This window comes from Abrus precatorius, unplaced genomic scaffold (genome assembly GCF_003935025.1).
Source record: "Abrus precatorius isolate BTA unplaced genomic scaffold, Abrus_2018 Scaffold11, whole genome shotgun sequence".
NCBI lineage: Eukaryota > Viridiplantae > Streptophyta > Magnoliopsida > Fabales > Fabaceae > Abrus > Abrus precatorius.
This window is the reverse complement of record NW_020874303.1, coordinates 26,677,131-26,693,036: the sequence shown is the minus strand read 5'-3', so window position 1 is coordinate 26,693,036 and position 15,906 is coordinate 26,677,131. Positions and strand designations below refer to the sequence as shown.

At 31.2% G+C, this 15,906-nt stretch overlaps 2 protein-coding genes across 5 annotated transcripts; one reads left to right on the top strand and one right to left on the bottom strand.

Annotated features, from left to right (window-relative positions):
• Positions 1-1,747: 1,747 nt before the first annotated feature.
• Positions 1,748-7,077, top strand: LOC113854697. Of its 4 annotated transcripts, none has more exons than XM_027485853.1 (8): positions 1,748-1,899; positions 2,324-3,316; positions 3,739-3,857; positions 4,837-5,733; positions 5,813-6,164; positions 6,261-6,426; positions 6,571-6,676; positions 6,763-7,076. In XM_027485853.1, exons 2-8 carry the CDS (start codon positions 2,486-2,488, stop codon positions 6,878-6,880), a joined length of 2,589 nt encoding a protein of 862 aa, XP_027341654.1. In that variant the 5' UTR covers positions 1,748-1,899; positions 2,324-2,485; the 3' UTR covers positions 6,881-7,076. The 4 variants fall into 4 exon arrangements, with proteins under 4 accessions (XP_027341654.1, XP_027341657.1, XP_027341655.1 ...); XM_027485856.1 differs by having other exon boundaries at positions 1,759-1,899; positions 5,813-6,122; positions 6,763-7,077; XM_027485854.1 differs by having other exon boundaries at positions 1,775-1,899; positions 2,327-3,316.
• Positions 7,078-7,406: 329 nt separating this feature from the next.
• Positions 7,407-8,353, bottom strand: LOC113856302 (histone H2B 1-like). The gene has a single exon (XM_027488073.1). It carries the CDS (start codon positions 8,333-8,335, stop codon positions 7,643-7,645), a length of 693 nt encoding a protein of 230 aa, XP_027343874.1. The 5' UTR covers positions 8,336-8,353; the 3' UTR covers positions 7,407-7,642.
• Between the last annotated feature and the right edge of the window lie 7,553 nt (positions 8,354-15,906).

The window sequence follows — 15,906 nt, the reverse complement described above, 5'->3', positions numbered from 1 at the left end:
TTCAATTGGATAAAATTTAATTAACAGATACCCGAATCTATCTATGGATTTTAGGAACTTATATGAACCAATTGTTATTTGTTGGTGGGGTCTGCATCCACAAAAGCGTGCATGTGTTGGATGCAGCCTTTTTAGAACAGCATCATGACCATACCTTCTCATACCCTGATATTTAGTTGTCTTGTTTTTTTTTTTTTTAATAATTAATTTGATTTAAATATATTTTATTATAATTATATATTTTTTTCATTCCACCACGTCAATGAGAGTTGACCTAAACTGCTAGATTTTAAAAGGATTCAAAATTAAATTAAAATCATCTCTAATAAATAACTTTAACTATGTTAAAAAAATAACATTTAAATGACATTATCGTTCACTATGTGTGAAAAGTACCAATAACACATTATTAATATACTATTTTAAATATATTATTTATAATTGTAAAAATTAAAAATGATTAGAATCCTACTTCTAATATAACGAAGTTAATTTATATATTTTTGTAATAATTTTTAATGAATAAATAAAAAAATTAAAATAAAATCTAAAAAAATATATTTTTAATATCCTTTTATCTATTGTTTTTCTTTTTAGATGTCTGTATTTAAAAAAATCTATCAAATGTTTTAAATTTTTTTTCATGCATATAATAGATCTCTAACTTAAATGGTTATACGTTAATGAAGGTCATAAAATAAATTTGTTCGATTGAATTAGCTTGAACTTTTCAATAAAAGTATTAAGTTTTGTTTTTTTTAAACTTAAATTAAATGAAATTCAAATATTTTTAACCTTATTTAATTAAATTTAATACAAGCTAAATCCATAAAAAGCTAAAATACTTTATTAAATAAATTCAACTTTATTAAATTTAAATATTATTTTTATGAACTTAAACTGAATTTTCATTTTTAAGCTTGATATGTTAAAACTCATAATAAATCAACTGAAATAAACAAAATAACCCATTTTACCTACTCTGACTCGTACTAAGGATACAATATTTGGAGGATGAGAAGGGTTCACACACCTTTGGCTACTCCAAATGATAGTTAATTTGCCAAATATCTAATAAAGAAAGAACTGAATGCTATATAAAAAGAATGACCACATGATTACAGCAATTATCTATCAATGCATTATCGGAAATAATTGAATTTTGGCCATCTTCATCATTCACAATAATTTTTTACAGTTTAAAAGTTATTGATTAAGCTTTTCCTCTTATTCCGGTCGTAGAACAATTCTAACATATAGTCCCCAATCGTTGTCGAACCTACTTTATTACAAGGATGAAAGTATTTTATTTTATTCCGTTAATAAATTAAAGATATATTATTTACATATCTATAGTCGTTAGTAGTTACTTGTATTTGTGACGTTTTAACCATAAAAGCAATAAGATCTTGTTGTGTTGAGGTTTTACCTATTGAAAAATAAATTATAACCTTTTTTTTTTCTTATGCGTTAAAATGAAGAGCTAATTTAGTTTTTCATAGGCGAATCAGCATCACCTTCCCCATTTTAGAATGCATATTAACCAGCAACGACGTCGTTGAAATTCCGTTGATTTGGCTTCTTTCAAACTTCACGTTCGATTTAAGATTTGGAACGTTTCGTCAAATGGCCGGAACAAAAGAGAGACCGCCACGTGTCACTGGAATGATATCTGCTTTGAAAAAACAAAAAGAAAAAAAAAAAATTAGACGTTTTTCTAATTAGGAAAAGTCTCGCAGCCGCTGATGACGTGTCCGCATTTATCATTCTTTCTAAATTCGCTGCTCTTTTCTCTGTTTCACTCAATTGTGTCTTCCATTTTGGTTCTCTCTCTCTGATTTTTATTCAGAGATAGGGTTTCTTTTTGTTTACTTCGAAGTCGGAGGCATAACTTCACTGGTACGTTCAGTGTTGAATTTGCTTCCAATACTCAAATGCTGTGTTTTTGCTGATTCAAATTTCTGTTTTATTTTTTTTTTCTTTTGTGTCGGAAAATTGAATGATCTGCAATGCTACTTTGCTTTTTCTTGAAAATTTGAGATTCTCATTCTTTTAGAATTTTAGCTTAGCCGGTTTCTGATTCAGATATAGAAATTAAAAACTCATCTTGGCTTGGTCATTTAATTATGGAAAATTTAAAATGCTATTTTTTAGAGAATAAAAATTGAATAAATTGATCTATTTATTTATTATTATTGTTTTGTTTTTGGCAGAGTTAGTATTGTTAGCACTTAGCAGTAACATATTCTATTGCAGAATTTGTGAAATTTCAACTTTGTAATTATTTTGCTTGATATGGGCCTGACATTGACGATGATGATAGCAGGGAGAGCAATGGAAATGGGAAACGTGATTCAAATCCATGGTATAGTCAAATGACTTGTTTTTGAGTGTCTTTGATTTCCCCAGCTGATTTGCAAATTTTAGTGCATTTGAGTCAGATGGATTGAAGAAGATCTGTGTGTTGTTATAAAACTAATCAGAAATGGCTGTTGCTGGTCTGCATAATGTGACTGTGCTTGAAACTACTTTCCTAAGGGAATCCCATTCTCAATCATCTGGGAGGCAAGAAGATGGAGGGAGAGGAAGCACCCGATCGTCTTCGCTCTTGCAAATGTGGCGAGAGATTGAAGATGAGCAGGTAGTGAGACAAGTTCAAGGAAGACCTGGGGAAGTATTACTTCAACAAAGGGGTGATGGGTCGGTTGCAGACCTCGCACAGGAAAATATGGCAGATAGCCCTCAGAGAGAAGGACATATGATAGAAGATGCAGTTTTGGGTGAGAATGATTCTGAAACGTGGTCACAAAGTCAGAATGAGTTCAATGATGAACAGGAGGAATTAAACAATTCTAGCCGTGAAAACTCCTCCGATTTTGGGGAAGTTGAGAGGGAAAGAGTCAGACAAATTTTTAGGGAATGGATGAATAATGGTTCGACGGATCATGCATCAAATGTTTCCCGAGAAAATAACGGTTCAAGGGGAGAATGGCTTGGGGAAACTGAGCAGGAAAGGGTGAGTATCATAAGGGAGTGGGTTCAGATGAGTAGCCAGCAGAGAGGTGTGTCTTTTGGCGAAAATAGAGAAGAACAATCTTCTGAAAGTGGTGCCCAAATTGAATGTGTTCGTGATGGATTTGTCGTTAATCAGAATGAGGGTCAAACTGAGCATACACGGAGGGGAATCCGTAAATTACGTGGCCGACAGGTGCTGCTTGACATGCTTAAGAAGGCTGAGATGGAAAGGCATAGAGAAGTTCAAGAGTTGTTGGACCATCGAGCCGTATCTCATTTCCCCCACCGCAATCGCATTCAGGTCTGTCCACTAAATGGTTGATATCTTTTAGGTATTAGTTCCTTACTTTTCCAGTCCTGTAAATGTATAATGTATGGACACTGGACCTTTTTTCCATTTAACTAAAAATATTTTCTTTACTTTAGAGTATTAGAAGGTACCCTTAAGTCAACGCATTGGTTTATTTTTATGCTCAATTTGTATGGGAACTATAAGTATAATAGTTTCATCAGAGACACAATGAACGTAGAACTGTAGTATGCATTATAGAATAGAAAAATTCCAAGAATCTAGAATGCGAATAATTTAGACAACCTAGGGAAGAAGAGACGAAAAATTACTATAAATTTGAATACCTTTGAACTAAGAATTTGAAATATAGGACTTGATTTAAATTGACCTTTGCTCTTGCAATTGATGATTGTTTATTATAATATTTTCAGGCCTTGCTTAGAGGCAGGTTCTTGAGAAATGATAGATCGGTTGGTAACAACAGGTCAGCTTCCATTGCAGAAAGTGAATTAGGCTTATTGAGACAAAAGCAGACTGTATCAGGTCTAAGGTATACAGTTCATATTGCAATTAAGTTGAAAAGAAACTAAATTTAATTTTTATCTGAGGTCTTTTGGATTTTTTTCTTTCTCTCAACTTTTCTATTTGAGACTCTCTGTTTCTCTTTCCTATTTTTCTTGTTTAATTGTTTTGCCCTTAAATTGGTCAAACATCTTTTGTTGAATTCCTTTTCTATTTCGGATCCATATAGCTGATGTGTAATGAGATTCTGCTATTTTTTCCATCTTCTGAATGTCTAATAAGTTTATTCTTGGATATATATCCTTTACTCTTTCCAACCTAAACATACAAGAGCAGATTGGTACACATATCTACTCTATTCGTTCACATGTGGTCAATAGAATTTGACATAACAAAAGATAAACTTCTGTTATTATAAGATTGTTTCTGCTAAACAAGACAGTAAATCAGGAATACTGGGAGTATTATCTAATATATATTAACAGAAATTGCAAATTTCTAAACAAGACAGTAATTTGAAATGAAGAAGGTGAATCTTTTCACTAAGAAGATTAAGGGCACATTTATTTTGTGTCTTTTACTACTTCCTTACACTTTTTGTGGTTTATTTCATATAGCTTTGGTCATTATGTTGATGAAAGTTCCATATGTTTCCATGTATTTTTTAAGTTCGCCAAAAGAAAAGTTTAGTCTTAGTCAAAAAGTAAATCATGACAGAATGTTATGAACTATATTTTTTATAATGTATATTTTGTTAGAAAATGACAGACCCACCGTGGTTTAAGGGAACCGGAGCTTGAGTATCATTTTGAAATAGATGTTATGTCAAATGAGTTCAAATTGTTATTTGTTAATAATCAATCTTCTCTACCTTATTTACCCTTAAAGCAAATGAGTTAGAAATGTTCTTTGTTGCTTAAAGCTACCAGTCTTTTCCTCTTCCTTCATGTAAAATTGTTTTTATGTATCTGCTTTGTGCCAATGACGTTAACTTGTTTTCTGAACAGGGAAGGATTCTTTTTTAAAAAAGACAATTTGGGTTGCAGTCAAGCAACCAGCAATCTATCTGATACCTCATCTGACGGTGATATTGATCTTAATTCAATGGAACAAACTGGAGCTAGCAGTTCACAAGCTGTTCCAACTGTACATTCTGAACAATCTGAACCGAATAACACGGGAAATGACAGACTTGGGATAACAGGTGAACAAATTTATTCACAGGGAACCACTTTCGAGAATTTAGATTGGCAAGGCTCTACTGTTTATGTAGAAACTAGAGATTGGGAATCATCTTCTAGTATCAGAGGTGAAAGAAGAGATGGCACTGGACAAAATGTTGATATAATGCCAACAGAAGATACTCCTAATGACCATACCCAACAAAGCTTGCAAATTGAAGATATGGAGCATGGCAATATGCAAGAACTATGTGAGGTACATACTGAGCAATCTCAGCAGGGTGATGATAGGAGCAATTTATCAAATCACAATGATCGTGTATATGGAAATATTGTTGATGATGTAGATTCAATTGAATCTGTTCCTCTGGAAGGAGAGCAACAGGAAGAAGTTGTTAATGAAAATAACGGAAGAGATTGGCATCAAACTAACGTTGAATGGAGAAATAGCACCCAGCAAAGTGTGGATGATAATCAGCTCAGTAGTGCGTCTAATGAATGGCCCCAAAACATCTTGGGAAGTGAAGATGGAGAAATTTCTCGTATGCAAGAGCAGGAAGTCCCTGAAGTGTGGCAAGAGGATGGTAGCTTTCAAGAGGCTGTGGAAATTTGGTTAGGAGGACCTTCTGATAACGAAGTAGCTCCAGTTGGTAGAATTCATGGATTTTATTTTCCAGCAGATGACAATGTATACAGTGTTGAACTCAGGGAACTGCTAAGTAGGTATGTTGATATGACCAGGAGTTTCAGCAAATCTCTTTGAAAGTGAAAATGGTAATTTATCGAAATTTTCTTTTTGCAGGAGAAGTGTCTCAAACCTCCTTCGCAGCAGTTTTCGTGAAAGTCTTGATCAGTTGATACAGTCATATGTTGAAAGGCAAGGTCAGGCTCACGTTGAATGGGGGCTGCAGGAAACAAACCCTTCTACTCCCTTGGGGGAACCAAACTTGGGGCAACAGAGTAGGGATCCAATTGTTGGTCCCGAGGGTACTGTTACTAGTTCACTTGACCTACCCCTGCCACCAACCCCTCCTCCTCAGCCTTTATGGGATCGGCACTCACGTCATGAAAATTGGTCACAGAACGACATAAATAATCAGCGCCTAGGAATTGTGCGTTCATTTGCAGGACATAACTGCTTTTCTTTAGCTGATGTACTCCATAGTCTTGACTTCAATTGCCAACTTTTTCCACCTTGTAATTGTATTATTATTTTAGTAATTTTCTGATTGTTTTTTTTTTTTGGGCAGGAGTGGGATGTTGTTAATGACTTGAGGATTGACATGGTGAGGCTACAGCAAAGGATGAATAATATGCAGAGAACATTGGAGGCCTGCATGGATATGCAACTTGAGTTACAACGCTCAATAAGACAAGAAGTCTCTGCAGCCCTAAATCGCTCAACTGGTTCATCAGGTCAGATTCTTTTTTTTTTTTTTGTCCCCTTTGCATTACATATCCCTTTTTCCAGTCTTTCTACCTTACCCGTAACGTAAATTTGTAAGAAGGATAATTTTTCCATATTGATAGTCTTAGATGACCAAGTTAAATTCATCACAGGAATAGATGACCATGTTTCACCAGACGATAAATCTAAATGGGAATGTGTGAGGAAAGGGCTTTGTTGTATATGCTACGAAAGCAATATTGATTCTTTGTTGTACAGGTACTATTCAGCATCAATTTGACAAGTTAGAAATTTTGTCTGTACCTGATGGTAATCACTTATATCATGTTGTACTTGTCTTGTAGATGTGGGCACATGTGCACATGTTCAAAATGTGCCAATGATTTGCTCCAAAGTAGAAGAAAGTGTCCAATGTGTCAAGCACCGGTGGTGGAAGTGATACGTGCCTATTCTATACAATAATTTTGACATTAAAGGGTCACACTTAGAAAAATACAGATCCTAACAAGTTCTATCACCTGGACGTTTCCCGGTACACACTTAAAAAATTTCCCCCTATTTTTGCCGTGATTGCTGTATTTATGTCGAGTGCACCATGGGAAACCTGATGGCTTTTATTTTAGGCCATGACTCTGAAATCAATAAAAGTTATTTTCTTTGATTTGGGTGTTTGAGATTTCCTTTTGCTTCGGAAAAAAAAAAGATTCCCTTTTTTATTATATAAGATCAAATCAAATCAAATCGGTTGTCTTGTAATTTACATTTTCTGTTTTCGGCGTATTACACTATTACGTGACAATTGACTCAACGATTCTACTTTTCGGTCATGTCCTATCCGGAAAATACCTTTTTTCCCGGTAACTGATTGACGCTATTTTGTTTTGGCACAAAATTGGCATTTTTTTTTTCAATATTTCTTACACTTTTGTAATGTTTTTAAGAAATTGGAAAGTTTTTCAATGCAAACTTTTAATGACCGACCAAAATATTCAGTTAAAAAAGTAGCAACTCCCATTATAGGCGGCAATTAGTTATCTGTACCCTACACCTGTGACACAGCTTCCACAAATGGCAACCATTCCATTTGTCTGCATTTTTTGTCCAAAAAGAAAGCAAAAACGAAATAAACACAGGTACCTGCACAGCGCGCAGCTGTGGCAGCAACCTTCCAAGTTACAATACGATAGTTGAAACATAGTGGAAACCTAAAGACTTGAGCCAATGTCACGCATCGTGGGATATACAGTTGGCCACAGCCTTGGCTCCTTCAGCAATGGCATGTTTCCCAAGGTCCCCGGGCAAAACCAGCTTCACTGCTCCTTGTATCTCTCTTGACGACAGTGTCATATGTCCTTCGTAACTCTTCAGCTTAGCAGCCTCATCTGCTAGCCTCTCAAACATGTCATTCATTAAATTATTCAAAACAGTCATGGCCTGAGAAGAAATTCCCATTTCAGGGTGCACTTGCTTCAATACCCTATACACGTATCTCTGATACCCTTCACCGTTTCTCTTCACCCTTTTCTTCCTCCTCCTTTTCTCTTTACCATCATTTCCTTCCTGGGTATTAGCCTTCTCCTGCTCTTTTTTTGCGGATGGCTCTTTTGGTTCCTCTGTCTGAGCACCCATTGGAGTGTGTCTCCTCTGTTCGTCTGTTTCATGTTGGACTTGATCACTTGAAGTATTTTCTTGCTTTGTTTTGTCTTCAGTAGTGATAGTGGTGGTACTTGTACCCTCTTGGGCTTGTGGAGTTACTTCCTCAACGGTAATGATCCTTACGTGCTCTTCACCTATATGAAGATCTCTGTTTCCTCGGGTTGATCTTTTGCTGCTACTTACAACCGAAACCTGCATGGTTTCTTGCACCACTTTCCTGGTGGATCTGACCACCACTTTCTGACCACGTTTTGGAGCCATTAGCTATTTCTTCCCTCAACGTCTAGAAACGGAAAATAATCGATGATGGTTAAGGGAATGTCTCTTTATAACATGCAAAGCCTCAAGGCTTGTGGTACTAGATATTGACGTGTGGGAGAATATGTGTCAAGTGCCCACAAATCAAGTAGATACGTGGGGTTAAAAGTGAATGGTAACTTCTGGAGTGAGACTGCAGAATGTGACACGCAGTTTGTGTCACTAAAAAGTCTAGCATGTCGTTCACATAGTTAAGATATACTTTTTAATGAACATTCATAAATAAATAAATATGAAGATAACATAAATCAATTTTTTTATAAATTAATTTTATTTTTATAAGTATTCGTTTGAACAAGTATGAAAGGGACTCGTTTGAAGGGATATTTTTGAGATAGGAAGTGTAAGTAAAAATAGTCTCATATTAAATACAAATTGAGAAATTGAATGATACATAAATAATGAAGATATAATTTAATGCTTAAAGTTTTGGGTTAAATATAAAATTTAAGTCATGATTAAATTTTGAAAGATAAAGATTGGCCCCTCAAATGTTTATATCCTATTGGCTGAATAAGCGTGATTCTTGGACTAGGAGGGAAGCGGGCTTCTCAGGTTCCTCCCTCTTCGTCTTTTACGTAATTGTTTTGACGCTTTATGTTGTTTTGTAAGTCTCAAGTATCAGAGTTTAAGTTGAAACAAAATAATACTCGCTCATCTACTTGACATTTTGTTTTTATCAAATTCATTTTTCCTATTTTGATGGATATTTGGGGTACATGACCTATCCGTTTATCAAGTACTTTTATGACATTTTGAGAGTTAAAGGAGGGAGAGAAATTAAAAACAAAATCCCCAAACTTTATCATTTGAATAAATTGTGACTGAATGTATTAAAACTGTGCTTGAATTAATGACAAAAGATAGATAAAATAGAATGAACTGTAATCATATTAAATTTTACTTGGTTGTTTAAAATACGATGAAATAAAATAAAGTATGATAAATATCAATACATTCTATTTCATTTTATCATAGAAATATTCAAACGATAAAAACAATAACTTTATTTTCTTCTATTTATTAACCCTGTTCCATTCTATTTCACTTAGCATATTTCGAAATATAATTTAAAGCGATGCTAAATGCAAGAGGTGCTTCTAAGATCCAATTTGAGGTCGTTGAAAGAGTATCCTTGCGACCTTAGAACCTCTCTCTCTCTCTCTCTCTCTCTCCCTCTCTCTCAAGTTATGGAAGTACAAATTCATATAATGAATAGTCGTTTTAAGTATCAAGAACATATGCATAGTTACCACTATATTAGTGTTTTTTTTTTTTTTGTGATGGGAACATCTTTGACATTGCCACTTAATTTGGTCTTTTATGTTTAAAAATGGGACATGGTTAATGTATGTTTGATTAATTTATTTTGATAAAATAATTGCTTTTTATTTTATTTTATAAAAGAGCGTCTAAGAAAATTAAGCGATTATCTATCTTAATATTTTAAATTTAAGTCATCATTATTAAATAAAAATTTTAAGACTTATTTTAAATAATAATATTTTTTTTTTAATATATCATGTATCTTTTCTTGTAATTAGCATTTATTTTTTAGTTTATTTGTATTTGGTTCAATTAGTGTTGTTGTTGATGTTATTAATAGGATTAGTTTGATTTAAAATTTAAATCATGACTACATTATATTAAATTAATTTATCTTTCCTTTTTAGAAAATTATTAAAATTTTAATCAATTTAAATTTAAATTTTTTATAATTTATGTTTTAATAATAAAAATGTTATTTTTAAAATTAAATTAAATTAAATTTAATAATATAATAAAATATTTATTTTTAAAATTCATTAATTTTAAAAAATTCATATAATATACCTTTTTTATTATTAAAAACTGTTAATTTAATAATACCATGTAGTGTATGAAAAAGGCGCTAATTTCTTTAAATTTAAGCTGAATTAAACATGCTATTAAAATATCCATGATAATAAGTTTCATGTATTGTAAAATTGTAAAAAAAAAAAAAAACAATTGTTGGCATCCATATTGTTTTCATCTGTTTATATGAAAGTTAATCTTAATTACATGAACGACAGTCCTTCTCATAGAGAACCAACCACTAAAACCCTAATATTATTGGAAATGATTAAGCTAAGTCATGTGAGGCTACTCAGTATTCACACACAATTATGGAGCAAATTTAAAAGTAATAAGAATTAATTTCATACACTTTTGCATCTCTTGTTAGTCCCATCAATCTCACACATGGATTGGAAGAAGAGCTCTACATCCCCTGGCCTTGTCTCTTCAAAGAAGCTCAACTCATCATCATCAATTGTTAAGGATCTTCTCATCATCCTCTGTGATGAAATTGCTGAAAGTGGGTATCTAATCTTTCTTGGTGCTGGTGGGCACTTCAACATGGTGGGTATCTGGTTCCCTGACCAAGTTGGGGTTTTGCACTCTTCTACCTCCTCCATCATCTGCTTTGGCTTCAAATCTTCTCCTTGTTCAGGACCATTATTCATCAATCCTTCAGTTTGTGAAGTACCTTGCCTCTCATTTGATCCAGTAATCATTGAGGAATAATTCACTAGCAATGCATCAATGAAAATACACAGCGTGACCAGTTAGCTATATATGAATCAGGATCTTAACAAAAATACAAATAAATAAATAAACAAATAAAATCTTCTTTGTATTGAACTGAGTACCCTTGTACTCATATTTTGATTTTGATAATAATAATAATAATAGCATGAGTAGTAGTGTAGAGAGTGAATGTGCTAGATAATTGAAGTTTGTTGCTATTACTTTGTACCTTTTTCCTCCTTTCTTGTAGGAATAAGAGTTTCTGATGCCCTCTCAACCTTTATGATTATGAATCTGGAAACTTGAAAAAATGACACAGTAGCATGTGGATATAGTCGCAAAGTTCAGACCCATGTGGGAAGAAGATGCGTACGTTAGATAGAAAGGCACTCCTCGAATGCTATTTGAGTAATTAAAGACCTTCGCGTTGGATTGTTTTGGGTAACTTTCCTTTTATGCTTCAATTTTCAGACCGTTGATCTCTTAAATGGTAAAATTTGTAATTAGTCAACATGTTTCCTAATGATCTCATTAATTCATCACCTCCAATTTTAATAGCTTACTAAAATATGCGTTGTTTGAATTTGTTATTGACATGACTAAACTAACCAATGACTTATCTGGTCAAATACTTACCAATATATACATAATAAAGCTTAAAGTTGTGTTTAAATACAGTATTTTAAAACCTATATATTTGGATGGGAAGAAAAAATAATTTTAAAATACTATAGAATGTAATCAGATAAATATAATTAGTTTAAATATAATTAATATATATTACGTATTATGTTGATGCACATATTATTTTGTTGACTAAATTAGTTATGAATATAATTAAGGTTATTAATACGTCGTAACTTCAAAAAATATAAAATTTGGAGAATGATAAATATTTACAAAATTTGATGAATATGAATATTTATTTTTATTTACTCACATTAATATATAAATAAATATATCATAAATTTATTTGTAATTGCATATTTATTTTGAAGTATTTTTTAAAATAATCTTTATTTACTGTTGACATTTATGTTTTATTTGTTTAAAAAATGTTGGGAAAACTTATATTTCATTTAAAAAATGTGAATAATGGAGGTATGAATATAGAAATATAGATATACAACAAGAATGAAGATTATGATCAAAATTTTTAGTAAGTGGATACCAAGATGGATACAAATATATTTTTAAATATCGGTGTAAAATAAGTAGTATAACATTCTATTCTAAAATTTACCTATTTTCACATTTTAAATATGATAATAAATATTTGACAATAAATAGGAATTGATATATCATTTAATTTATCAGCTTAGCTCGTAAATGTTAAGTTTTAAAGAGATAATATGAAAAGTTAAAAAATCAAAAAATAAAAATAAACGAGTAATTATACAAAAAATTTAGAATAGAAAAATAATAATACTAAAAATTGCAGGAATGAAGTATCCGCAACCAATGATCATCTAATTCTTCTTCGCCAAGAACAGAAAATAATTTCTATAATTGACGTCGTGAATTTATTTTTTTTAAATTTTTAGTTATTATGAAAAAATTTAAAACTTTGTCTATAATTTTATAATTGACCTAAACTCAAATAGAAGAGAAAGGTTGTATTAAGCATTTGACGGTTAATATAAAATTTGTTCAAATATTTACATAAATTACTTATATTAATATATTATTATTTTTATAAAAATAATTGGAGAAGAATTTTTTTACGCTAGTATAAATTTAAATATTCTTATATTTTATTTAAATTTTTTATTTAATTTATATCTAATAATTAATAAAATAATAAATTATAATTCATTAAATATAAATTAAATAAAAAACTTAGATCAAATATAAGAATTTTTAAATTTACGTGAAATGATCCTACTCCAAAATAATATATATATATAAAATTTAATTACCAATTACAAGAAAGGAATGATTTTAAGCATTAAATTGCTTAACTGTCACGTGTGTGTATAAATGAATATACAGAGAAAATGTTTATGCCTAGCACATGTTTCAAATTAACATTGATTTAATTAATCAAATGCAGAGAAAAGCATTCTTCTATCGAAGTCAATCGATGTTAGAAAGTAAACCAAACACTTTTTATGACCTTTTCCTCTTAATTAATAAAATAATCCTTTGGCTTTAGAATCGATATTCAACCCATACGTGGATTGTGCAAGAAGAACTAATCCTACAAAATACTTCTTTTAGTACTTTGATTTAGGACCTTAATTAATAAAAAGGTGCTCTACGAGCTATTCCTTTTCTTCTCGCTGAATTTGAGCAAGATTCTGGAGTTGGCTGAGGATTATTTGGATAAAGCTTTCTTTGGCATAATCGTTTACGATTTGCTTCATATGATTTTTTCTCTTCTTTTTTAGACGACAATCTTCTAATCGTTTCTTCTTCTTTTTTCTTTCTTTTCTCTTCCTCTCCCTCCTCTGTGCTTAGTACACAACTTCCATTCTCATTCCTCATCCATGCATACTATACATTATTGAAGACATACAATGTAGCATTATTTAAAATAATAAAAATAACAACACTAAGTAATTGAAAGGTTCTAAAGTATGTACTACTTAAACATTTCTAATTAAAATACAAAATATCGTTAAAAAATTAACAAGAATTTTGTTGTTTAATCGTTTTTTTTAACTAATTCAATTAAAAGTTCAATTAGAGACAGTTGTTTTCTTTTTCAGCATAATGACATATTGGGTAGCTAGGGATCTATTTCTTTTATACCCAAATCAGTTCCTTCTACAGTAGCACACGTTTAAATGTAGAATTTATGATTAAAATTTTAATATTAATTACAATAAAATTTAAAATTATTAAACAAACTCGTACGCGATCTTGTTATAAAGAGCTAGCTATGACACTCTAGGCAATGCACAACAGAAAAATGCAATATAAGAATAAAGATATTCCTATTCATGCCTTTCCCTAAGTATTATTTAACCAAAACGAACAAAAAAATCATGAATGAAAAGGGAATTATATATATATACGTGTGTGTGAGTGAGTGAGAGAGAGACCAATTACCTTGCATCCCAAAGAACAAAAACGACAAGGGTCAATGAGATTTCTTTCGCATATCTCACAATGGGAGTTATGTTTGTAACTTCTACCAGCTCTGTTGGTCTTAGGATGGTCAAAATCCCTCTTGTTCAGAAAAAAAACTCTAAAGCTGTTAATCACATAGGTCTGAATCCCTCTAATGTCCAAATCATCCTGAATATCCATTTCCCTCACAACATCATGATACGATGACCTCCTTATCTGCATTGCATTACACTTATCAGGATCCCTTTTTTTCATATAACTAGAATATTAAAAATTATATAATAAATAAAATAATACAAGGACTTTTCCAAAAAAAAAAATTGCTGTTATATGGAACCAAATCAAACACCCACTTGAATTGGTCGATGATCCTTATGATCGGATGATACACAATTTAAGCATAATGCCTTGTCACTACAGTCGAGACAGTACATGTTACATTCGTTTTTGGGTTCCTCAAAGTGGACTTGGCATTCTGTGAAGAAAGTAGTGATAGAGAGTAATTGTTCCAGCCATGATGGCACAGACATGCATTCCTAAGAGGCAAACCCAACAATTGTCACAAGAAGGAAAATTAAAGACAAAAAGTTAAAATGACATTGCAATTGATGAGGTTATGCATTACCATTGCCTAGGTCGATTGTCCAGATAGGGACAGCACAAGAGAAAGATAGATGTGTAAGAAGAACAAAGAATTATGAATAAAACAGAGATGAACAAAAGACAAAGTATTTATATAGGCAATGTATATATGCTGCATGAGACAAGGGTTTAAGTTGGCGACTCAGATGAGAGGATAGAAGGTTAAGAGGGTTTTGGACCTTTGGATTGGAAGATACTACATTGCACCTTTTCAGTCTCTTTTTGCGTCTTTTCCAACATGAACAAAAATTTTGGTGATGCGCGATGTCTTACTTGGGGAGGGGAGATAAAACGTTATGATAATCACATCAGCATAATATTTGATGATAATTATTTTTTTTTAAAAATAGCAAATATATATTTATGGTATGTAAATTTAATGCCTTGATTAATTAATTCCATTGGGGTATATCTTGTAATAAATGCATTTGCTCCTTTATTTATCTTTATATTTTCTCGGTCCAGATGTGGAAGGAGGGAAAGTTTTTGAAAGAATTTGGTTAATAAGTTGATTATTTTAAAAAACAATTTTTGAAATTTAATATATAATATGATGATTTTGGCTAGCGAAAATTGTGAGCATTAAAGTTTGGAATTGAATGTGGCTTCACTGAAAAAAGAGTTTCGTAATTTGTTTTATTATGAAAATTCATAACACGTGTTACACCATAAAAAGAAAAGGCACGGTTTTTGTAAAGAGAGAGTATGATATGACTTTATGAGAAAAAAAAAAAATATCAAATTTAATATATAAAGGTGAATAAGTATCTTTAAATGCACAAGTCACGCATTTCAAAATACACTCACACATTTAAGATTAAATGGTTTGATAGATCTATTTTTAAAGAAAATAGTATATCATACTTAATAAATAAAGAGTGCATAATCTTTATCTTTAAATTATAACAATAATAGAATTAAAACATACATCATTTTATATATATATATATATAAGGTTTGTTTGGTAAAATAATTGCTATTTCTAGAATTTAACATTCTAATTCATATAACAATTATTCTTCTTATTAAAAAAATTTATAAAATTTTTTATATTTAATTCTATGTGTATAATTTTCTTCATGAAAATGATTTAGAACCCGCTATTAAAAGTTTTGTATATTTTCGTATTCATAAATATATTATTATAAAATTATTCAGTTATTTAAAAAAAAAATGCAACTTTGTTCTTGAAACTTAATGAATTATTTTTGTGTTTTTAAAATGAAGACTTTATTTTATATATTTTT

Excerpts from the sequence above, each read along its gene's own strand:
- LOC113856302 (XM_027488073.1), bottom strand. The coding sequence starts at position 8,335 with ATGGCTCCAAAACGTGGTCAGAAAGTGGTGGTCAGATCCACCAGGAAA.
- LOC113854697 (XM_027485853.1), top strand. The coding sequence starts at position 2,486 with ATGGCTGTTGCTGGTCTGCATAATGTGACTGTGCTTGAAACTACTTTC. Across the intron at positions 3,858-4,836 it reads CAGACTGTATCAGGTCTAAG|GGAAGGATTCTTTTTTAAAA; the intron begins GTATACAGTTCA and ends TTTTCTGAACAG. Across the intron at positions 6,165-6,260 it reads ACTGCTTTTCTTTAGCTGAT|GAGTGGGATGTTGTTAATGA; the intron begins GTACTCCATAGT and ends TTTTTTGGGCAG.